Consider the following 26,214-nt stretch of genomic DNA (forward strand, 5'->3'; position numbering starts at 1 on the left):
GTTAGCTGCTAGAGCTCTGTCATCACCCCTGAAACCTCTAGTGCCAATGCTAACTGATTACAAGCTGCATGGGCCATAGGGCTTCACCCCTTTACGTCATGGGGCTGGAGAAGATTTCATCATATTTGTCATTAGTTGGCAAATCGCCCTCGTGGTCTTCATAGGTTCATGCTAGGCTATCTGCCCTAGGGCATTTATAAGCCTAGCCAGAGTGTGTGTGGCTTTCGCCACCCCTTGGGATGAGAATACTACGCCCATTTAGGTTTTAGTTTACTGTGCCTCTGTCTAGTAGTGACACAGAGATGACCCCCGGGGTAAACCTACGATCTCCCATCCACTCGTCAAGATTTCTCTTGAAGAGAGTTAGTGAGGGGCTCTGCCTAACATGGACTGGGATTCTGTTCCAGAGTGTAGGGAGCCTCCGGGTTATGAATCTGTCCCTCCAGCACGTCCTATTTATTTCTGTGCTGAGGTTCAAATCTCTTGCTCTCGTGGCTCTGATGGATTTGGATTTTCTGAGGTGGAGCATGTCCATTAATTCCGGATTGGACATGGCCTTGTACGTCAGGCATAGATCACCTCTGAGTAGGCGGTATGTGACTGAATAGAGCTGGAGTTTCTTCAGCCGGGCAGCATATGACATATGTTTGAGACCCTTTATCCTCTTGGTGAGGAACTTTTGGGGTCTTTCTAACTGCTGCAGGTGTCGGGTAAGATACATCTCAAATGGGGCATTGTACTCAATCATGGGCCTGGTAAGAGAAGAGTACAGGGGCACAATGACCTCTCTTGATCTAGATGTGAATCCCTTCATGATAAGGTGGGCAATATAGAAGGTCTTCCTAACCACCTTGGCAATGTGAGTGTCAAATGAGAGGTTACTGTCGACTTGGGTCCCTGATTACCTCTTCCGTACTTAATGGATTACCACCTATGTGGTAATTTGTGGGTACCTTGTTTTTCCCAAAGGGTATGACTATACATTTTTTGGCGTTCAGTTTAAGGCCATGGCTCTGGCACCAATTATCCGTTTCTATGAGGCCTTTCTGAAGGATGCTTGTGTCCGCTGGAGTATCAGTTATGGCGCCCAGTTTGCAGTCATCTGCGAACTTTGTCAGCCACAATCCTCCTATGTTTGCTTGCACCTCGGAAAAATAAATGCCTAACAAGAGGGGTCCCAGGACTGAGCCCTGTGGGACACCACTTGTGACTGGCTTAGAGTCTGACATGGCTCCAGCAATTCTGACCTTGTGGGTTCTGTCCTTGAGCCAGTTTGCAACCCATCTTGTGACATATGGGTTTACATTTAAGCTGGTGAGTTTGTCAATGATGCCCGAGTGGGGTATTGTCGAAGGCTTTTGCAAGGTCAAGGTAGGCTGTGTGAACTGCCTTACCCTCATCAATGGCCTTAGTGACTGTTTCAAAAAAGTCGACTAGGTTCAAAAGGCAGGATCTGCCTTTGACAAAGCCGAATTGGGTAGGATCCAATGGCTGTAGGTCCCCAATGTCTTTGTTTGAGTTCCATAATGATCCTTTCCATAGCTTTGCCGACCAGGCTCGTCAAGCTTATGGGGCGGTAATTTCCAGGGTCCGTAGAAGCACCTCCTTTGTGGAGTGGGACCACTGTTGCTGTACACCACTCTTTGGGTACGTATCCTGTAGTAAGGCTAAGATTAAACAGCAGCCTTATGTGTGGGTTTAGTTCCTCTTGGAGTTCATGTAGCACGCAGCCCGGGACACCGTCCGGTCCCATTGATGCTGTGTTTTTAGCTTTGGAGAGGGCGGCTCTCACCTGGGCATCTGAGATGTTAGGGAGGCTACACTCTGCTGGGATAGATATTTCTCCTTTTAGGGGGGAGGGGGCGGAGAAATTTGCACTGAACCTGTCTGCCAGAATGCTGGCAATATCTGTGGGTTCAGTGTATTTTGTGTCATTTTAGACTAATTCTGAGCATATCTGGGAGTTTCCACCCAGGTTTCTAACATGGCTAAAAAAGGCCTTGTGATTGTCTTTTGTGATTTTTCTCTCAAAGTTGGCCTTTGATGATTTTATGAGTGATCGAAGTTTTTTGCTAGTACTGATCAGAGATGCCTTCCCTTTTGGGGATTTTGCTCTGTCATGTAGTAGCTTCCTCCTCCTGTTGTAAAGTTTGTTAATGGCTGGGGTCCACCAGACAGGACGCCTGCCTTTGTGGGAATGGGTCTTGGTTTTATTAGGGATTGCATGAATCATGCATTCTTGAAGGTGTCCGTAGAAGGCATTTATAAAGGATTCAGCGGTGTGGGTTGTGGTTTCCACTGGCCCAGGGGCCTTGAAAGATACCACTTCAGTCTTAAGAAGTGTGAAGTGTGCGTTTGAGAAATTCTTCACTGTGGTCTTCTGTGCAGGGGGTGGGATGTAGATTTCCAGTGAGATAAATTTATGGTCTGATCTCACCAATGAGGGGTATACTTCCGGTTTGGAGCCTTTTGTCCCCATGTTTGTGATGATCAGGTCTAGTATATTATCTCCTCTTGTGGGAGTGGTGACTAGTTGTTCCATCGTATTTGAGTTTATGAATTCTAGGAACCTTTGGACTAGGGTGTTGGGGCTTGAGTAATGTTCCCAGTCTATGTTTGGGTAGTTGAAGTCTCCCAATATGATGGTATTTGGAGAGACATTCATACTCTCCATTGTCTTCAAGAAGGCTGAGTGGGGTTCCTGAGTTTGAGAGGCTGGTCTGTAGCATGCTACAAACTGTAGGGCAGTTTTGCCTATGGTTAGTTGCACCTGGATGGTCTCCTATGCTTCGTGCGTTGCCACTAACCTGGAGGTGTGGGTATCTTTGATGAATATGGATACTTCCCCTCCTTTTGTGGTTCGGTCCACGTTTTGGGGCCGGAAAGCATGATATGAGGTATAATCTGGTAGTGCTGGGGTGCTCTCAGGAGCCTTGAACCAGGTTTCAGTCACTGCACAGACATCGATGTTCTCCATACTGAGGAGGACTTCGAGAGCGTACATCTTGAGGTTTAGACTTCTGGCATTGAGCAGCATTACCCTTAGTTTTTTTTCAATTGTGTTTTCTAGGGAGGTGGGTTTGTCTTTTGAGCGTTGCCTAAAAAAGGCACTATGGGGGTGGCAAGAGCCTTGGCCAATATCCGGAAGCCCAGGGGTGACAGGTGCAAGCCGTCCCTTGCGAAGCAGCGTGGCTTGTCAAGCATGTCATCCCAAGCGGACAGATATTGGATCCCCTTAGAATGACACCAGTAATTAAGCCAATTATTAAAGCTGATCATTTTGTCTCTGTACTGTGGCATCATTCTTGGTGAGGTTAAGATGCTGCTCAGGGTCAGGGTCATACCGGCCTGGGCTACATAATCAGAGAGCTCCTCTGTCTCTTTTCATGTTGTCCAGGGAGGTACGTCTCAGGTCATTCACACCGGCATGGACAATGAGTCATATTTGTACTTGCTTTGGAGTGACCTGAGTGCTTGTGTTATGTGGCGGATTCTAGCACCCGACAGGCAGCTTACTGTAACCCTTTCCTTGTTCAGTCTGGTGAGCGGGACGTCAGTGTGTCTGACTATGGAGTCACCTATTACAAGTGTATCTGGCATGTTGTTTAGCCTTAAGGGCTGTGACTGTTTAGCACACTGACTTTGTGAACTATGTGTTGCATGTGCTATGTCTTGAGGTAGTGGTCGCTTGGGTGTCTGCTTTGGAGGCCTCTGTTGTTTTGGTAGATTTTTAATTAGAACCTCCGAGTATGTTTTTGTGTGTTTATGTGTTTGGTTTGCAGTTGTGATAGGTCTATGTGAGACTGGGATTGTGGTGTGCGTGGTTACCTTCTCCTCCTGACTGGTTTTGCCAGTACTGAGTTGAGAGAGCTCAGCCTCCAGTTTGGTTAAATAGTTGCATCTCTCACATATATTTGTATTTGTTGGGAGGAGGAGAGGGTTGTCTGTGTACATGAGGCAGTTGTAACATTGCCTCAAGGTTCCCAGATTCACCAGCTAAACAGGAGAGGACGCCAACAACTGACCTTTCGACATGCTAGAATATTGTATAGGATTTCTGTGTAACAGAGTCAGAACGGACCTGTAGGGAAATGGGTACTCAAGGGGATTTAGGTGAATGAAGTACTTCCTTTTTGTTTGAGTGCTTTATCTGTATAAAAATGCTTTAGGAGCAAGTGCTGGGCTTTTCAGATAGAGAATAGACTCTTTAGATTGCAAGTAGAGCAGTTCTAAGGGAAAAATTGAAGAGCAGACATTGCGGAGCCAGAAATAGTTTAAACTTGATTAACCGGCACTGCCCGATGCTGCTCTATGAGCAAATTCTCGCAAAATCGCGCTACAGCGGGCTTTATAGCAGGGGGTTGAAAAGAGCTAGGTAATGGCCCAAAACGGCCAATAAACTACAAGTTGCTGGGCTGGAACCACTCCTTTAGGGACAAATAGGCTGCTCAGTGCTCCCCACTCCCACTGGTGAACAAAGAAGCTTCCTCCTATCCAAATAAGGATATGGACAACACAGGAACTATGACACAGCCCAGAGATCAGCAAAATCTGAAGACTGGACTATTCTAGTTCAGTAAAGGCAGGAAATCAAGGATATTTTTTTGTTTTTTTTTGCTTTTTTGTTACAAACAGACAACAAAAGATACAGTAACAAACAGTAAATGCTTTAAATCGGCTAGCGCACTTGAGTGTGTTAGCCTAACAGTTAAATTAAGCAGAAAACAAACTTTTTAAAGTGCAAACAGTTCAGAAGCAAACACAAATACAGTAGATCAACTTGCAGAGCTAGTTTATATAAAAATGCTTTTACTGGTGCTGTTAGTCATTCACCAGATGTTTTGCTTGAGTTGTGATTTTAGTATTTGTGCCTCCTTTGTGTTTTGTTGCTTCAGGATTCCATCTTCAGAACTCTTCTTTAAGTCTGTCAAGTTCTTGCTTCCATATGAAGTTTTTTGCCCTGTTTGAGATTCTTCTTGTCACCAGCTGTAGTGGGCTTGAAGAAAGATGCAACAGATATGTGCACTTGCCTTATCAATTGCTCTTCAGGAGCGCCCTCTCTTGCGGTTACTTTCCTACTGCACCCTCCACTTAAACAATTCTTTCACCCATATTGTTGCTAGATGGCTTATATCTTGGTTTGTTTGTTTGCAGGTGAAGTTTGCTCAGATTCATTTTAGTAGACTCAAGGAGTATGGGTCTGGGAGAACTCTTGTAGACTTAGTATATATAACCATGAGCATTGCGCAAACTGTTAGGAAATGCAGACCCTAAGTGCAGTAACTAAATGGAGAAAGAATGTTGTTGATGAGAGAGATTCCTGGAAGGAGATAACTGGTACTCTCTTCATATGACCGTCTTTGAACATCATCTGATATTCTAAGTAGTCATTTACGTTCTATTTATAAATTGCATGCAAAATAAAACACCTTAGCACATCTTACTTCACTTTTGAAGAATGTTTCAGCTCAGCAGATTTCTTCCTTGTTACTGAAATAAATTGGTGACTTCACTGTGGTGTGCTTGAGTCATACTAATTGCCCAAGAAAATGAGAAGCATTTATGTCAGTGTGCAGTAATAAACTAATTATTTTTATTGTTGTAGGAGAAACGTCTGGATGTGAAAGTGAAGCCAGTCACACTGGTGATTCATCTGGGTTTTCTTCTCAGAGCGACATTCTTACAACTCAGGTACTACATGATGTTTCCAGTTCAGCATTTTTCTGCTGCTGATTAAAAAAAAGTATGATTGTGTACATTAACATTAGGATTAATGTTAAATTCTTAAATATACAGATACCTCCATTAGACTGATTTTATATTCAGTAGAGTATAAGTAACTCTATGCTATTTTGTTGGCATTGTGGAAGTGTGTACCACTTAGATGAATAATATATGAATCCTCCTCAGTTTCTTTTGGGTCTTTTAATTTCTATTGCACATGTGCTTTTAAGAAACTTCTCTACCATTGATGCTCTAAAATTCCTAGGGCTCCCTGTTAGCCTCTGATATTGAAGATAAGGTTTCAGTTGCCTAATATAATGAGTGCTGTCTCTCCAAAAGCTATAATTTATATTAAAACGTTAGTGTGGGGTGGAATATAGACATCTGTTGTTAATTGTTTGTTTTGTATCCTTGATTTCCAGCATATACCCTTCTTAGTATGTCAGCTGTTCCTCTATCACCATTTGTATTTCTTATTACTGTTGTCAGCCCTCTCTTTCTCATTTTTTACATGGACTCTGGATGTCACGTTGACTGTCACCATCTTTCTTGTTTCAGTGCGCCTCTCCTACTTTCTTCGATGGTTGCCCTGACTGTTGAAGGTAATCTTTGACGCAGTCCATCCATTTCTTTGCTTGGCATCCTCATTTCCTCTGGCCTTCTTCCTGTCTCTCCCAAATCTTCACCAGATTTTCTTTTGCTTTCCTGCACATGTGCCTGAACCACTTTAATCTTTTCTCTATAACCTTCTCTGTAATTGGAACTACTTTGGCTTCTGCTCTGATGTCCTAATTTTTTTATCGGTCACATGGTATGCATCCCACCCATCCATCTCAGATACTTCATCTCCATCACTTTTAGCTTCCTCAGTTGCTTTGCCTTCACTGCCCAGGTTGCTGTACCAGCCTGCTGATAGTACCACTGGTATTCACAGCTTACTTTTTAATTTCTTTGACCTTCTTCTGTTGCGCACTCTCCCTGACACTCTGTGCCATTTGGCTGCAGTCCTTCCTACATACTCAAATCTGGTAACTTGTTCCACTATTTTCCTTTCTATCTCAGTTTTAGCTTCTCCTGATTTCCTCCATTTGCTGGCATGACGACTGCCTTGTCTGTACACAGTTTCACCCTTTGTGACTTCAGTTTTGTAATACATTCCCCTATTATTTGATGAAGTTCTTGTTCAGTGTCTGCTATTAATGTATATCATCTGCATACAGCAGCTCTGCTGATCTGTCCCCTCCAACCTATTTGCTAATATAGTCCATCACTAGTATAGACAGCAATGGGTTCAGAACTGAAACCTGATGCACATCACTCCCACTGGGAATCCTTCATTAAATATATATAACCAAAAAATCCTTCATTAAGTCTGAACAGTTTTTGTACTTTTGTCATTGGGTTCTTGTATATATTCTACCAATGTTTCCAGGACTTCTAACCATCACAGGTCTGCCCAAGTCAGCTTGTTTGGGACCTTGTCAAATGTTTTCTCCAAGTATAAGGAATGCCCAGTTGAACTCTTTCCTCATCTGTATCTGTACAGTTTGCATTTCCATTGGTAGTAAAATTACTTCACCCTTTCATCCTGTAAGATATGTAGAAGCTACTTCTGTGGTGAATCCTTGCCTTTCCTGTATCAGATGATCTTTGCTACATAGTTGGGTTTCTAGAAAACCACTACTGAGTATTTGTACCATCTGCAAGCTGTCATAATTTTCTTGTCTTTTGACTGGACCTGTAAGTCCATTTGTAGTTCACAGCAGTAGTAAATAGCATTAATAGATGTTTATATATGCATCTTATTTCAAAATCCCTTCCCCCACCGCACACCTTCCAGAGTACTATACAATTGCCATCTTCCCTTTCTCCCTGAACAGAACCTTATGTTGCATATTTTTTATCCTGCCTTTCTTCATTTAGATTTTTATATTGTGCAAACAAAACAGATTTCCAAGACACGTTTAATCATTTTTGTATATCTGTCATCCCCAGACTCATAAGAGTGTTTTTTTTCTGTATTGCTGTATTTTACATACATTTCTTTGTGAAATGTACTTGTGTAATATGTCTCTTACTCTTAATAGTTTGCTTTGTATCTTGACTGTTGATTCCCCCTCCCCATAACATTAAAATAATGTGTAATAATGTACAGATCAGATTTTGCTTTCAAGGATAGATTATTAGGTCCCTTTCTGCCAATACTCCTTAGTCTGTGATGCCAATATGTTGGCATTTGCTATGCATCGTCATGTTTTGGACTTTTCCAAACAAGAAAATGTCCCATCCCAAAATATATTATCTACTTTTTGCCTAAAGTCCCCACTTAATTACGGATTTTGGGTGTTAAGTAATAGTATTAATGTTTTGGGAGTTTCACCTTTTTAACTTTACTGAAATTCTTTCTTGCTTTAAAAATTCGTAATTTAAAATTTTGCTATGCTGGAAAGTATAATGCCCAATACATTTCCGACAATAAGCAGACATTCAAACACATTAATTACACCCACTCACCAATTTCCTGGGTGCTGCATATTCCTAGTAGTGTAAACCTTGACATGATTCCTGAACCGAATCCTCTTCCATTGCACCAATAACCTCTCATCCCATTCACAACTCTCTCTACTTAGCTACTTTGATTTTATTAAGAAACTGTATTCTTTCTCCAGCACATCTCTCCTTTAGCATTGCACTCCTTACTTAACATTTGAAAGTTACATAACCGTATTATTAAGCTTCCCTGAATAAAATAAGCATACTCTCTCTAAGCAGATAGACAAACCAAGAAAAAGAAAACCGCTCTATAAATGGATGTTCCTATCAACGTCATTGCTGGAACAGAACTTTAGTTTCTAGTTCCTTTAATACAGCACAGCCATTCATGTCAAATTGTACCTCTCATAGTACAGTCCATGGGCACAGGAATGAACATTTTAAGTAATGTTGCCCATCCTCTGTTTTGCAAGTAAGAATTGTTGCCAGAATATTCAATTTTCTAGTCAATTTATTTTACAGATTACTTACTGCATGGATCAGTATTCAGCCAGACAAGACAAGGATCAGTCTATCTTGGTAATAACATAATTGATAGTATCATTTTTGAACATGACAGTACTATATTAATGAAACTTAGAAATGCAAGAAATTGAGCAGTAGTAGAGTTAATTCAGCTGAAAAGTCCTTTGGAGAACTCTCATTTTAAAGTCAACTCGTATTTCAGTCCCAAGAAACCACAATTGAATATTTTTCCATTCTTGGGGTATTTATTTCCTTTCATTTTTATTTTATGAGCTTTTTGTAATTAAGGTTGATGCTCTTTCCTTGGTTGCCTTTTGAATAAGGAAAGCAGTATGGGTATCCTTTTCCTGGCAATTGCCAGCACTTGATTCTTGGTGAGAGATTCACCTTCGTACATTTGTTGTTTCACTGTGCTTGATTGTAAAACAATTTGTGTTTCAGGGCACTGTAGTACTTTTAGAGTTTGCTCTTGTTCCAAAAAAGGGTCTTCACTGCCCTACAAAGATTCTCATCTTGGCCATATAAAAAAGTTTGAGTCATAGCCTCCTTGTTTTGCATGCACTCATTACAGGTGTGAAGTGTTTTTTTTTTTTCTCTTGTGTTTACTGATGAATCATGATCAACATAGATCCTGGAATAATCATAATATAACTGATTTCCAAAGAGCATTTAGAATTCTCTTTAATTGCATAGGATTCTAAACATACAATAGTAGGTCTTGGAGTATGGAGGAATTAATGGCTGTGGAACCCAAGATGTTTGGCGAGTCTTTGTTTTCCAGTCACTTTTTGAACTCCGTCCATTTTATTAACAGAATTGTTAAATTTACAGTCACACCCTTCTGTTTGCTGAGATATAACATTTATACTTGTGTTTTAATGTCTGGTTCAGTTATGATTGTTGCTGGACTTTTATATAATCTAATCTTCCTTTGCTTGCCACAGGTCTTGATTTCAGTTCATTGTTTTAATTTATAAGAGTTTTAATGGCATTGGAGTGCTTATTTAGAAGTGTTTCCATCTCCTCAAATATCTCCTCATTCTTTGAAAAGTAATATTGTAAGTGCTTGCTTCATTCCTTTGATTCTTAAAAGTTTGTTACTTCAAATATGTCTTTTCAACTATTAAGATTTACTGTATCTGATGTTGTGCCATGCTGCTGTTTTATGTCATTGATCTGCTTTGACTGGCTAACTTTCTTTAATTTCTCTGCAGTGATCTTTTTAGAAATGGACTTAAATTCAGTGATGACTTTTGCCTAATCAAAGAATAGACCAAAAAGTAAATTGTTTTAGGATTAAAGTCACTGTTTACTATTTTTAACATGTGGATGACAGGGAAACCCAGTCATTTAAGAGGATCACCATACTAGAAGTCCTGAGGCCTTTACTGATTGGTGCAAATACTAGATAAAGATAAATTTGTTTGTTAGGTTAAAATAAAGAAACATTGATATAAGACTGGGATCCTTAAAGATGAAACTTGAAGTAGATGTGAGGAGTTATACTATATGTACAATATGATAATACTTGGTTTTAAGGAGGTGAGTAGAAGATAAACTAGGGCAACTTTAGATTTTTGTTTATTTTTATTTAAAATGTTTTTGAAGGTGATAAGACCATCATGGGAAGATGGAAAAGGAAAATTGGGATTTAGAGGACTTTTAGAATAGGAATGAGTTTCTGAACCTTAAAGCAGAGGAAAAGCCTTTGGCAGGGTGAAATAGTATTGTCAGATGCAGGTCCTATTAGAAACTGGGTTCTTGCGAGAGTCTGTTGACCTGTTAAAAGTCATTAATGAAAATCCTAATGGTGGACTGTCACCTATTCTAAGATTTATGGGTGCAAGATATGGATGCCCATTGCCACCAATTTGCTGTAGTTGGTGCTGTAATTTGTAGGAATGTAAACTGTTTAATGAAACTAAAATTGTGTTTGGTGTTGATGGTCTATTTGATGCATCTTGCAGTTGATATTGATAAGTTATTCCAACTATTAGATAAATATAGTAAAATGTTTGGATACAGAGTGAATGAAATAAAAGTATGACTGGAATAAATCAATTTTATTCCTTGTGATTTTTTGAAGAAATATTTTGAATATATATGGAAATATGAATATGGTAAATATTTAAGAATTTGGTTGGGAACTATTTAGAAAATCAAGTCAAAACATGTGGCAGCTGTGGATTGAGGTAATTTTGAAGATGGAAATTGTTTAGACTTGAACAGAGAGTGCAAACAATAAATTTTTTGTGCTGCTCTTGTTTCTGCATGTGCTCAAGCCTTTCCAAATGAGATGGAGACATCTTTTTTTTAAACTGGTTAAGATGAGGTTATATTAATTTTTCTCAAAACAATGGAAGATCGGGGCGGAGCCTGAATGGCTAACTGAAAAGCAGCATTTTTTGGAGCTCCATAGATTAGTACTAAATTCAGGAAATTAAATTAACTATTACTAACAAAATTACTACAAATATTTAGTTAATAGTCTAAAGCAACTAAATACAAATTTTGGTGGATTTCTAAATGAAATTTCCTGTCAAATTACTTAGTCTATACACAGCATCTGAAGAGATGAGCAACCTAAAGAATTCTCATGCTGACTTGACACTAAAAAAGGAACTACAACTGGTGACTACCACATTACAAGAATTATCAACAAAAATGGATGATTTTAAGGTTAATCTACAGAACCTAGAAGAGAACTCACAGAAGCAAACCGAAGTCTTCAAAGAAATACTTCAGCAACACCAGTCAAAGTTAACAAACATTGAAACTTCTTTGACTGACGTTGATCAAAGGCTCAACGAGGAGGAAACAGAGTTTCTCTTGAAGCAGAATACTTGGTTATCTAAGAAACTAGATGATCTTGAAAATAGAGAGAGAAGGTCAAACATCAGGAACATCAGGAATTTTGGTTTACCTGAGAAAACAGAAGGAGGGGACACTGTCTTTCCTAAACTCTTGGATACCAGAGGTTTTAAATCTTAAAGAAGGTTCTTCCTTTGGAATAGAAAGGGCCCATCGTGCTCTGGGAAATAGAACTTCAGCAACAACTTCATCAACATCCATCATACCACCAAGATCAATTATAGTAAAATTATTATCTCTTATGGACAAAGAACTGGTGTTAAAAACAGCTTGGAGGAAAAGTCCTATAAAATATAACCGGAACACAATACGATTTGACAATGACTACTCCACTGAAGTGTTGGAACAGAGAAAAAAGGTATGGCCAATAATAAAAACTCTAAAACAGAATAATATTAAAGCTCAAATAGCCTTTCCTACAAAAATTAAAATAATGCACCTAAGTGAGATGAGAACCTTCAGCACTCTGGAAGAAGCCATGCATTTCATTCAAAACAACATTATAACCATTTCTGAAGATATGGAAATGGGCATCCCCATCCCTGAAGAGAACCGCTGACAAAAATGGCTGAACTGATGTAAAAAAAAAAAAAACGAAAACTGAATCCAGAGTACCAACTTCTATGAAATCTGTGTCAACTGCAACCTAACTATTAAAAGTATCTAAATGGTCTCACTATGTATTAATACCTTTAATCTCATGCATTTATTCACAACATATATATATATATATATATATATATATATATATATATATATATACACATACACACAAGAAAAGGTATGTTTCCTATAACTATTTATACATGTCTTATCCTATTAAGTTTCTCTTCTCTTTGTTTTAATAAATAAATGTTACAAATTTCTACTACTTAATATAGCTATTTATTAAATCTAGTAATATCAAAGTTAAATTATGTTTTATAACTGTTTTTCAGCCTACTAGTGTCATGTCTATTATTTAATTAATTTTCCTTTTATTAAAATGCTTATTGTTGTTTTTAGTCTGAGCCTCATACAGTAGCACTTAGTCTTTTTAGACTATAGTAATGAAATGTTCCTCCTAGCTATGAAACGTTCACATTTTTAAATGGAGAAATGCTATTGAGATCTGTCGGTTCAAATTAAAGTAACAAGAAGGTATTTCCTCATTGCTGATGTGAATGAGGATGTTAAGAAAGAGACTCGTTTAGAGTTGCAGTTATTACATGTAGTAATTTGTCTGTAATATAAAACTGGACTTTACCTTGCTTATTTAGTAATGGTAGAGTAAATATATATATATATATATATATATATATATATATATATATATATATATATATATATATATATATGCTTTATCTGATTGGCTTTGATTGTTCTAAACTGGTGTGTGGTTGTCAGTCTAGGAGCGTATAAAACAGTTATTTTTTTGTTCTCTATTTTTGTTTTTACATTTTAAATATGCTGCCTAAATTTCATTCCATGTTAAAATGTTAGATCGATTAGTAACTAACATACTGTGATCGGGAAAAAATTAATGTCCTGCCTTTGGATGATGCATTAGAGTAATGTATGGAAGAGGTGATCTAACGAACTGCAAATACAAGCCTACACATTAATTTATATTCATTACAGTATTAAACATCAACTTCCTTCCCTGGCATAAATGACAATTACTGCATACCTATTTATTTTGACCTTTGTTATACTGCCCACAGCCTATTGCATAATATATACATTGCAGTCATTGATAATTAGCTGGAGTCTTTGCAATGCCCTTAAACAATGTGTATGCTTCTGGAGAGTATTGCTGTAATCATTGCTTTTGGTATTATGGTGAAAAACATTTTTTTTTGCTTCTTGCCTCAGATGCACTGACGAAGAAAGGTTGTACACTAGGGTTATACCCTATTCGAAATCTTGTCCGGTCTGTCATTGTGTACTTGCTGCAAGGACTGGGACTATTGTTGCAGCTAGAGGAAAAAATTGTTACTGAAAGTAGGGTTTGGGTTTCTTAGAAGGCTACATTACTGAAATAGTTGTTACTTGGAATGGCTTGAGGATTGTTCCTATTTCGGGAAGTTGGCTGACAGTGGAGTGATTTTCTGGGCAGGGTTTGTTGAAGTATCTGGCGATCTCTACTTGTCGGGGATAGTTGGTGGGATTTCTCTGTGGAATAGAGGCCGGGAACTGTTGTAATTCTGGTGATGTACTGCTTTGCCTTCTGAATTGATATTGAATGGTGCATTTTTTGTTGGCTGTAGTTGCAGATTATGTGGAACTGATGTACAGTTGTGTCGGGTCAGATTGGAGAAGCACTGTCGGTCGAGTTAATTGGTGTTGTATGAGGTCAGTATGCAGAGAGTGGGGTTAAAGGTACAATGGACACAATGTGAGCTGACCCTCGTGTCTTTGGGTCAGGGGTGGTGTGCTCCTTGCGAGGGAGTGTCAGTATTTTGAGCAGTTTTTTTCCTTTCTCTCTCTCCTGTTTTCACGGCAGCTGTTTGAGTGGGAAATAAATGCTTGTGAAGTTTTATAAAAGTCTGTTTAGACTGCAGTTTGCACGAGCTAGGGAAAAAGTTTTCTCCTATCTTTACAATTGCAGAGTAGTTTAATGTTGTCATAACAACGAGTAGATAAGGTTTTGATTGGTTGTTGATATACTCGTACCCTACAGAAGCACGTTCACAACACATTTTAGGAAACAAGCTAGATTTCCCTTATCTAGTTATACCCCGTATAAGAGAATATAAAATTAAATCTGATTGTTGTTTGAACCATATTTTAACAAAACCATTATTAAAGTAAACCAAGCAACTAAAATGATATAAGTAACCTGATCAACGCATTCATAGAAACTACTATGCTTTACACCACTTAGATAATTTAAACATATGCATTTTTTTGACTGCCTTTCTAAAGCATTACTGTAACTATTAGCTGATATAATAAGATTAAGCCTATATTCAGATTATAAGGTAATTATATACAGTCTCTTAAATCTGATGAACAGTTCTTGAAAGCATACGTTTATATATTATAAGATGCGATATTCTTTTTTAATTTTTGTTATTGCTTGCAATCCTTGTGATTAAGGATTATGTGTGTTTAAACAAGTGAATTCATATCCAGTATGGAAAGTTATGTTGATACAATGAGCTGAATAAGTTAATAATTAGTATAATTCAGCTGCATTTGTTTTCTATGTTTAGAAGGTAATGATATAGTAGTTAATGCATATTAAACAATGCCTTCTACAACCAAATGTTTTAAAATCACAATAATAGTTGTTTATTAGACTTCGATTGTCTACAGTATATATGGAGCTCAAAGGAATGGGAAAAGGAAGTTAGAATGATAGTTCACCAGATGTTTCAATCTGTTGGACTAGGAATGTATTTCATTCCATGGTGGGTAGTGATTAATGAGCGAATTACTTTAACTTTAGTTTTTAAATTGTTCATTATTTTTACCGAGCCTGACGTATACTTATTGAGTACCTTAGTGATGATATGCTTCACTGAGATAATTATGTACTAATCAGTAATACTTTATTTTTTAAGGAGGGGATGATTTCAGGTAAAGTCAATGACACCTTTAAATATTTCCTCAAAATAATTTGATATGGACCTTTCTATATTATCGTTAAACATTAATGGTCTAAATAGTCCAAGTAAAAGATCTAACTTACTAAGATATCTAAACTTAAATAGATCACAAATATTTTTTTTTACAGGAAACGCATTTCAAGAGCAATGATAATTTCACATGGAACCCAAGTGAGTTCAAGACCTTAGCATGCTCCAGTTTTAAAACAAAGAAGAGGGGGGTAATAATTCTATGGTGAAACAATTTATTAAATCCTGAAATAATATATAAATATATAGGCAATGAGGGCCTTATAGCTATAGTCATTCTGAAGTTTAGTAACAGGTTGTGGACACTAGCAAACCTATATTGGTTTCCGGGTATTGGGATGGGGACAGTCAAAAAGCATTTAGATCAAATTACAAGCATGTTTAAAGGTAATTTAATAATGGGGGGACTTTAATTGTATTACAGATATGTCTGAAACTATTAATAAAAAATCTCCACGTCTAACAGCTACAGCAAAATTACTAAAAAAATGGACCAAATCCTTAAAATTAAAAGATACCTTTAATGTTATAGATAGTAATTCCTTTGTATTCTCCCATCAAGATTATAGATATGGTACCCAAACCAGAATTGATAATATATATATTTCCCAGGATCTTCAAACAAAAATTACTTCCTTTACAATAATTCCTTGCCCCCTCTCAGATCATAATTCTCTAGTTCTAAAAGTGCAAATAAATTTTAAATCACTTGCTTTTCTTAGTAGAATTCCTTCATATATTACAAAAAATTATAGAATTTAAGCAATGGTTAGTGAATGAACTCAATTTCTTTGTAGATGTAAACTACAGCTCGGAAGCAAAATATAGTAATGGTATGGGATTCATTAAAATCTTATATCTATGGAAAAATGATTGCTTGGTATAAAAATAAAATCAAGGAATGGGAATCAGAACTTCAAGAACTACAAAGGAAGCTCACATTATTTATGTCTAAAAAAATCTCCTAATTTATTAGAGAATAAGAAGACAATAGAAGACTTAAATAAAAGATATATTGAAATCTTAAATCACAAAACTAATTTAGCCATGGAGAGGTTAAAAATAAATTCTTATGCCATCTCTCCAAAACACTTACATAACTTATCTGTTAAAGTTAAAATGCAATGTAAAGCTAATACTGTTGTTAATATACTACATGAAGAAAAAGGTAAGAAAGTTTCAGAAATAGGAGATATTCTAGATGCTTTCAAGTGTCATTTCAAAAATCATTTTAAAAATAACAATAATATGCCAGAACACATCCCCTTTTCGAAAATGTGTTTTCAAATATTAAACCAATCCCTGAAAGTTTACAAAATGAATTACAAAAATCCATTACGCACAAAGAAGTCATAGATAAGAAAGTAAAACTAGTAAATCTCCCAGAATGGATTGCTTAATCACAGAAATTTACAAACTATTCCCCAAAAATATAACCTCATTACTACATAAAACATTTATTGAAATTCAAACTTGTGCATTAATTCCTCCTTCGTGGAGATACTCCATAATCATACCCATTTTAAAAGAAAACAAGGATTGATAGTCAATGCAGCTCATATAGGCCAATTTCATTATTAAATAATGATTATAAAATACTTGTCTATATTGGTTAAAAAAATAAAAAAATCATATGAATGAAATTATCAACTATGACCAAACTGGATTTATTCAAAATAGACATCCACATGATAACATTAAAAGAATATTGACAATTGATTATTTAAACAAAGAAAATATAGAAACCTTAATAATTGAACTAGATATTGAGAAAGCTTTTGATTCCTTAAACTGGGATTATTTAATTAAAATCTTAGAAGCTTATAAATGTCCCATCTCCTTCATTACATTTATTAAAAAGGTTTATGAAAATTTAACCTATGTTAAATTAGGACCCTTTACCTCAGAGGCTATACAAGTTACAAGAGGTACTAAACAAGGATGACATATGTCACCCATTTTATTTGCATTAGCTATAGAACTATTGGCAATATTAATACGAAACAATCCAAAGATAAAAGGAATAAATATATTTGGTCAATATAACTCCAAGATCATGCTCTTTGCTGACGACATCACTATTGAATTCAAAAGAAACATTAGTTGAATTAGATAATCTGATAAAGAAATGTCATAAGATCTCAGGACTCAGATTTAATAAGTCTAAATACTTATTATTAAATAAAAAAGGATTTTCAAATAGATAAGAATCATATCATAGGAGAACGTCTCAACAATAAAATACTTAGGGATAGACTTGTGTGAAAATATTCAAGATATATTGAATATTAATTATAGAAGGATCATAGCTACAATAGACTCTCTAGTGGGTAAATATAATAAGTTATTTATAGTTTTTGAAGACAGATTACAGTTAATTAAAATTATTCTTCTCCCTAAAATTTTGTGTGTTGTACAAGCCACTTTAATTCCTGAGAAAACTCACCTTAAGAAAACACCATCAATATTGCTAAGATTTCTGTGGTTTCCTAAAAGAAACAAAATTGCATATACCCATCATATCAGACAATGGGACCATGGAGGAATACATTTCCCAGATATTGAATCTTATATAAGAGCAACTTTACTTAAAACTGTGATTGAATGGATCAATCCAAATTATTTGTCTAACTGGAAATTGTTACATACAGCTATAATAATAAATGAAAATAATTTATTTAAAAATTTTGCTTTTCTAGACAAGGACAATATATTATGGTACTCACTGGCCTTAAATTATCAATACAATATAACTAAACTAACTAGGACAAAATTAATCATTTATTTGACTATTTTAGGAAATTTATAAACATGAATATGGATTTAAAGCTTTGGTTTGCAACATTAATTCCCTTCAGCATTACTAAAAACTTTCCAGATAGAATTCATAGATATATATTCCTCTCTTGGGAACAGAAAAACCTAATCTGTTTTACACTGTCTAAAATATCAGCAAGTATGGGATTTACAATATATGATGTTGACTTACAAAGTGAATTCTCATGAATGGTTAATGCTTCAGAATATATTGACATTCACCAAGGATCTATGTAGGATAATAAATAATTCTTTTTTCAAATACACCAAATTTTATATCCAGACTGTTTGAAATTTTATATAATAATAAGAAATTGGAAAATGGTACTTCATATTTATATAATCTAATAAAATATTACAAAACACAACCTAAACCAGCATATTGGCAATATATTGCTAAAGGATATATGATTCAGTTAACCTCAGAAAATAAATCTAATTTACTTCTCTCAATAAAATTAACTTCTTGCTCTCATTATTGGAGAATATTTACCTGGAAATTCTTTCATAGATCCTTTTTAACCCCTGATAAAGTTTCAAAAATCAATCCTTCTAATGATGGGTTATGCTGGAGATGTCAACAGTATAATAAAGCTGATTGGTCTCACATTTTCTGTGATTGTATAAAAATTAAACCCTTTTGGGAAAGTGTTAATTTCTTGTAGGCGATTTATACAGATAATTTTGTCATGACCAAGCCTTTGTTATTACTGAATATAACTGATAATGCTTAATGTTAAGTTGTCTATCTCGCCTTCATTCTTGCTGGATATCCCACAATGTTTCAACCATTCCTTAGTTTTAGTCTATTTTTACAGCTTCTTTTTTATGTAATACCTCTTTTCTCCTAGTTTTTATTATACCTTCCCGTGTTTTGTTCCCTTTTTCCCACCCTGTTGTGTGTTTTTGGTTTTTTTTACCAAAAAAGAAAGTTTTAATCTTCTTTTATTGATAATAATTTAGTTTTAATGATTAGTGGGTTTTTTTACTAACTAAATTTATTTTTCCAGTTTATTTTCCTCTTTCTTTGAATTTATTGTTTTTGGTGTGTCCTTTTAAAAAAAAGGTGATTACAGACAGGGGATGTTTAAATTTAAACTTATTTTTTTGTATCTTGTTAATTATTAGTGGTGTGTATCAGTGATATTGTATTTGTAGTGGAAATTGTAAAGTTCTTCCCCTGGCTGGTTGAAAGTGATTCCTTTCTGTCTTAAACTCTATTTGGGTTAGTGACTCTCGAGGTAAAGAAATGTTGTGAAGTTTATTCAGAAAAAAAATATTGTAGTGAATTTATTAGCTTGTTATCTTCAGGTCTTTGGGACCGAAGTGGGTCCTCTTCTTTCTTTCTTGCAGGATGATTCCGGCCCTAGCTTGAGTCGGGTATGTGAAATGTCTCCTTTTCCCCGGTGTCGAATTTGTATTGAAATCCCTGGAGTCGGCTCCGAAACTATTTGAGTCGTCATTGTGGTTACTGCTTCCATACTGAGTTATCTCTTTCCAAAAATCGGTCGGCTCCAACAAGATTCACCTTTGGGGCGGAGACAGTGAGATCAGTCAACCGTCACTGAGCGCCCTTCACACTTACCCAGGAATCTGAGACCTTCGCTAGGCGCAGTCTCAATGCTCCTGGTTCTCAAATCCGGCTCAGAGTCCCTCATTGTTGTCCTTGAGAACTCGACTTCGAAATGTTAGGTCATTGAGAAAATGTTCGGCCCCAGCACGTCGTCGATGCTCTGCCCGGCTGAGCGTCGATGCTCTCGGCGCACTTTTCAAAAATCGATCTCTTCTCTCTTGGATTTCCGGAGATGCGCAAATCCCACCGGCTGAGAGGGTGCCGGGCATCCGGACCTCTGTCTCGCCGCCTGATCCCTTCTGGTGCTCGGCATTAGTGAGTTCGGCTCCGACTTCCGCCCTGGAGCCATCGCTTGCTGCCCGAGCAAGGTTTTCTCCGCCGAGTGGTGTTGTTCCTCCGTCTGACCCCTGGTGAGAGCCGGCATCATGGTGTTCACTGAGGGAACCTGTTTCCGATCAGGTGTTCACTGGGTCTCCAGAGCTCGAGCCCTCCCTCCTGGCCTCATCTCATGGCCTACGCTCACCCTCATCCCAGCTCCTTTGGATCCAGTTCAAGGCCTCTCCTCGTCCTCCTCGCCTCTCTTGAGCTCCGACCCCCGCCCAGGCCGCCAGACCTCAAGGATAGGAAGAGAAAGAATCCCCAGTCTCATCCTGCCTCTGCCTTGCAGTTTAGAGGATTCTGAAAGGTCCCCCTGTGCAAGCAAGGAGAGACCCTCTCAGAAGTCTGTCACTCCTGGAATGGGACATAGAATCACCTGAAAGAGGGCCCCCCTTGAATCTCTGAAGATGTCTCCTCTGCCCCTTCCACCTCCTCTTAAAACAGAGGGGGAGCCTGGAGGCCCTCAGCCCTTTGAAAGGGCCAGTGGAGGGCCAGGGATCTCGGCTCTCTCTGCGCTTCATCCCCAGGTCCCCGCCTTTAGACCCCCCTGCAGGTGGGAGAAGCAAAGGCTGAATGGGTAGTTTAAGGAGATGCGGCTCGTGCCTGTCCATCCCAAGACTCATTCAAGCCCAGTGACACCCCCATTTTGACCTCCAGGTGTGTTTTGGACTAATTTTTGATCTGAACCCCCATCCCTTTCACACTAATTGATCGTCCAGTCATCGTCGATCCTTCTGTATACGGGCATCCTCCCAAAGGGTCTTAATCAAGGCGCTTTCAGGAATGGGCAAAGTGAGATGTGCTCCTATTTACCTCTCTTTAATTTCATCAAGTGGCCAGAGGCTGGATCAAAGCGGATGCTGAATGGGATCTGCTCCAAACAGGCGGATTTTCAAGAAGGCTGGATTCAGGCCTGCAGCAGAAAGATGAGGTACAGGTGGCGGCTTCAAGGCGATAGGATTGGATAGATGGCTCCTTTTGGTCCTCACCCTCAGAATTGCTTGACCCTTTCGAGGCCGATGGAGAAAAACTCCCCTCCATGGCAACCCTGACAAAACTCCTTCAATTTTACGCAAAACTCCAGACGCTCCTAAAGTCATGTTGGATCATGGATGGCCCTTCATAAAAGGGGCCGGAGCCTGTGCTTTAGACGTCACTCCGTCCGCCCACAGCATGGTGGTCAGTTTGCCTGGCAATGGGGGTTTCAAGAAGGCAAGGAGACTCAAGTGAAATCAGTGGTCCTTTGAGCCAAGGCAGGGGCCTGACCAGCTGTGGACGCCGCCTAGAGTCCGGGGAGAGCAGGATACAGACTTTTTCAAGCACTTTTTCCAGAGAACCCTTCTCGGGAAAGTCATGGGTGTCTCAGGCTATTCCAGAGTCGCAGACTGTCATTCCACCAGGCAGGGGTCCCTAAAATGGCGAAAGTGAAGAAGCTACATCATTCCATGTCCAGGCTATTCCATTCAGCTCCTTTCAAAATCAATCATTTCAAAAAAATCTCAAGTCCAGCCCATCAATTCCACCTTTACAGCAGTCCCAGCTACCAAGAAAACCAAGCAGCGTTGAAATTTTGGTTCCAGCAGAAACCCTAGGACAGCAAGTTCATCGAAAACCTTCCAGAAAACAAAGTTTGGATGAAAACTTTGCTTGCAAAGAAAACTATTCAACAAGCAAATTGGACCCTAAAGGAAACCGGATGGTCCATTGATTATAAGCCAGTCATCCATATTATCCGGATATCCATCCCACCCTAAAGGATTCCAGCCTTTCAGGTCTCTTTTCTATCCTATCAAAGGCACAGGAGATTTGACTAATGAGAGGCACGCCCAGGTGATCTCACCCGCTCACCCGGATACTTCTCTCCCTTTCACATCCCCACCCTCTCCCTTGAGACTCACCACATGGCCTTGTGTTCCCTAAATGCTCAGCATGCAGAGCATCTCCTCCTTAGCGATAACTTTCACTTGTAGTACTAAGAGACCACTTTGTATCTTGCACTTGCCTCTAGATACACTCAAACTTGCCAAAGACTTTCGAAACCTTTGAGCTCGTTGCTCATTCCAATAGTTCGAGAGCTGGACTACAAGCATTACAGACTAGACTCACATCTTCTCAGACAGTCAATCTCAACAAATGGCAGAACACAGGAACTAGCAGACATACACAAATCCACAGCAACACTACAGTGGGCACTCTTGGTCCAGCAACAACGGGAATAATGCAGAAGGATAGATACATTGGACAATGGTTCTTTTCCATGAGAATCTCAATGCAGAATTTTACAATGGATGGTCCAGCCAACAACTCTTATGTCAACACCATGCATCTTCTACCTGTCCCATTGCAGACCTTCTTAGGAAGGAATTCTTGAATGGACCTCTTCTTAGCCCTCAGGGCAGGTCTCTTGTCCTTCATTGCTACTTGCGCCTCGGGCGCCCCACTTGCATATAAATGTGCTAGAGATGAGAGCAGTGCTTTTTTCAGATAAATGTTCTTCAGATGCACTACTTGCATAAATGTTCTAGAGATGAGAGCAGTGCTTTCTAGATGGAGTGTGGTATAGACTCTCTTCCGATGGGAACGAGATCACACCAGTATGACAACATGTCTGTAGTGTGGTACAAACACGATTCTTCTCAGCGGTTCAACCTACAGAAGGGAACCAGATCAGTCAATGTGTGTTTCTGAGTTCCTCAGCGGTTTCTTTTCTATCAGCACATCCCGAGACAATCAATTCAGAGACATAAAAAAAAGAGAGGAACTCTCTTGCCTCAAAATTGGAAAGCCTTTCTGAAATTGGAAAGTAGTGGTCTCTGAAAAATTTCAGTCACCTCTTTCCTTTACCAGGCACCTCCAGCCTATGCCAAGACCTTTTGCTACTCCCCAAATTTCAGTATGCTCTTATGCTTTCAGCCTCGGCTCCAGAAGTGATACACAGAGCCACCTTTCCACAACAATCCCCCTTCCTCTAATTTCCCATCTGATAGAATGCCCAGGTAATTCTCCCTCTGCATTTTGATTGCCCTTGCAACCCTGGCATCTGTTTCTGCACCCCTTTACTGGCCTCCATCAGTTGGGTCCCTTACTCCTGCATTCTGGTGGAGATCCCCTGGCATCTGGACCTTCTTTCCTCCCTTCCTCCCCCCCTCTCCTCACCTTCCTCACCCTCCCGAGATATTCAATCCAGGCCCTCCTTCCTCCACTTTTAATGACTCCAGGCTTCCTCTCACTCGGAAGTTTTTCGCTTCCACTTCAAAAGGAAGGGACATAGATCCTTTGGACTGCTTCCATTCAATCGGTCCTTTTCTTCTTAGCGAACTATTCTGATTTTTCATTAGTCTCCTTCTACTCTTTTCCATTATCTAATTCTACCTTGATTCAAATCCTTCCTATAGTATCTTTCTGCCAGTTCTACTCTTATTCTTCATGCCTTTTATCTCACTTTTTTGATTCTTCTTCTCAACTTGCCATCATCCATCTGAGTTTTTTCTCCTCCTGCCTTTTAGGAAAGTTTCTCCTCCCTTTGATCCTTCTTCTTTTTTCCTCCCTTTCTCGAACTCCTTTTGAACCTGCTTTTGATCCTTAAACTTTCTTTTGGTAGCCATTACTTGGCTAGAAAAGCTTCGGTCGATCATGCTTTGGCTAGAAGAGTCTCTTTTCCTCATGCAGGATAGGAATTAGGCATCCTTACCACCCCATCCCCTTACCCCCAACCTTTCCGACCAACCCAACCTTCCAACCCAACCTTCCCGTAAAAAAAAGCCTAACTTATCTAAATTTTTGGAAACATGCTATCTATTCAATTTTTCCAAAACATTCTAACAGGTCTGAACAAAATTCCAATTACAGAAGATCAGAACAGAAATTAAGCAGTATTACTTAGTTGTTTAGAAGTTAGAAGAGTTCAGAAACAGAAGAAGCACTTCTCTTCAGTGGCTTTCTTGTTCTTTTCCTAGATTTTCCAGATCAAAGCCTTCAACATCAAACAAGGCCACCTCAAGCTGAGGCTACCAAACTTCTGGCTTTTTCCACTCTATAGCTTCCAAGACAGGCTATTTATTCTTTGTGCAGCCTGCCTATGGGCTACTCCTCTCATTTTTCCACGTTGGACTTAAGTTGACTCACTTTCTAGACATAGAGCCACTTTGGTCTCCAGTGTCTCTGTTCTACTGGTTCTACCCAATACTGGGGACAAGGTCCTAGGATCCCAGCAGAATGAAGCGAGATAGACAAGCAGCAATACTTAAGTTATGTACCTACCATAGAACCATAACGCTCCATGTCTTTCTCCAGGTCCTTCTTTCTTCCCCTCCTTTCCCAGCCTGGACCCCCCTAGAGGGTTTGATTAGCCTGACAGACCTTTGAGACCTTTTACCTTATACTTTTTTATACTATATTATGTATATATTATATATTATTATGTCCTCATCAGGTTTCAGGTCACCATAGAGGTGGGTTCCATTTTATAGGGTTGGTTTTTTTTTTTTTTTTTTTTTTTGGATTTTGGCGCTGGGCCTAGCTAGATCTGAGGTATTAGTTACCGCATAGGGCGATTAAAAGGGAAAGGCAAGCCGGTGAACCCAACTCTCGAGCTTCGAGAGTGGCCTGGTCGCGTCGGGCTGCTCCAACCCAGTGAGTAAGAAAAAGAAGAAGAGAAAGAAGCTAACATGGAACGTTATGGTAGGTACATAACTTCTATTTCTTCAAATAAGACTGACCTTCATTTACTTTGGACTATACTAGCTTATAGCTAGGAAATGCTTAATAAAGAGATGGAATTCTACCACAGCTTCTAGCAAAGAAGATTTCATATGTCTGTTGAAGAGGACAGCCTTAATGGAAATAAAAACCAAAGAATTAAGACGGTTTCCTAGACCATTAACTAAAATCCCTTGGGGAAAAAAAGTTTTAACTTTGATTGATACTTTGCAAATGGATCTAACCTCCTGATGAAGCAAGTACTATTTAACTTTAATTAAAATATATCTGTGTAATTTGTTATCACGCAAGCTTTAAAATGTCAGGCTAAATGTAAATTTGTATATAGTTTAATAATTATCTAACTTGATTGTAAACCATGATAAGTTTTCATTTATTGTTTATGGCAAATTTAAAATAAAAATCATCTGAGTAAAAAAAAAAAAACAATGGAAGATCATTTAATTTAATATTGTCAAAGAAGATGTGAAGGCTTGATGGTGTCTTAATCAGGACTATATTTACAGTGCAGTTCAAGCTAAGTCATATATTATACATAAAGTCATTTAAGAATTACAAAGCAAAATGGAAATCTGTGAAATTGTGTATGGAATGAAGTAACATTCAATATGTAGGTTTTTTGTGCTTTTAAGCTTTTGGAAACATTATTTACTGTATATAATGAGATAAATTATGGCTTAAGAAACCTCATATACACGAGATAAGTCTTTGGGAAAACTTTACCTATTGGTGAAAATAGACTGAATATTAGACTTACAAGGGAGAGGTAGGAAATTGAGAATGTATGTATTTTTTGGCTGTAGTTGAAATAAGATGTTACTTGGGACACCTTGATCCTAGTGCAACAGAACATTGGGTTGCCAACTTTTTTTTTTTTTTCCCAAATGTAATATGAAGGGTTTCTTAATACATCATGAGCTTCAGATTTAACTGACTTGTTAAAAAGTGTCCCACCACAAGTGTTATCCTTACTGAGTGAGTAGGCTATTTAAGGTACTGAAACGTTTCGTTATACTTCGTCTCACTATACTTCAGTACTGGATTAGATAAAGGGGAGAGTAGTGCTATATGGTGGATGGGGCAATTGATATGATTAGCTGGGTGAGAATATGCCTGATACCCAGATATTCTATAAGTCGGTCAAGGTATTTTACAATCATTGCAAGGAGATTCACAAATATTTAACAATGTTACACTGCATCAAAATTTGAACCAAAATGATCAAACAAGCAACCTTAAAAAGCTGTATGACAGTACATCATTTTTCTTATGTGTTTGCAGTCCTTGCTCAAAACCATTGTCGCTAATTTTTGTCATATAATTTCATGCCCATGAAGCTTCCTCTTATCAATCCCCTGTCTTTCAAGTAGAATCCTTCCAGTCATCTGTTGACCATAGATTTCTTGATGCCCTCTCTTTTTCTGGTGGAGTCCTTCCAGTGATCTGTTAACCATAGATTTCTTGATCCCCTCGATTTTCTAGTTAACTTCT

General features: G+C 38.2%; 1 protein-coding gene across 1 annotated transcript in view; it reads left to right on the top strand.

Moving 5' to 3' along the window:
- LOC122787760 (breast cancer type 1 susceptibility protein homolog) overlaps positions 1-26,214 on the top strand; it is a gene marked incomplete in the record, with an annotated part of 959,769 nt that overhangs the window by 94,461 nt on the left and 839,094 nt on the right. The window contains 1 exon segment of the mRNA XM_044054657.1: positions 5,606-5,691. Coding sequence (XP_043910592.1) covers positions 5,606-5,691 — 86 coding nt within the window.

This window comes from Protopterus annectens, chromosome 13.part0 (genome assembly GCF_019279795.1).
Source record: "Protopterus annectens isolate FY-2018-M chromosome 13.part0, PAN1.0, whole genome shotgun sequence".
Taxonomy (NCBI): Eukaryota; Metazoa; Chordata; order Ceratodontiformes; family Protopteridae; genus Protopterus; species Protopterus annectens.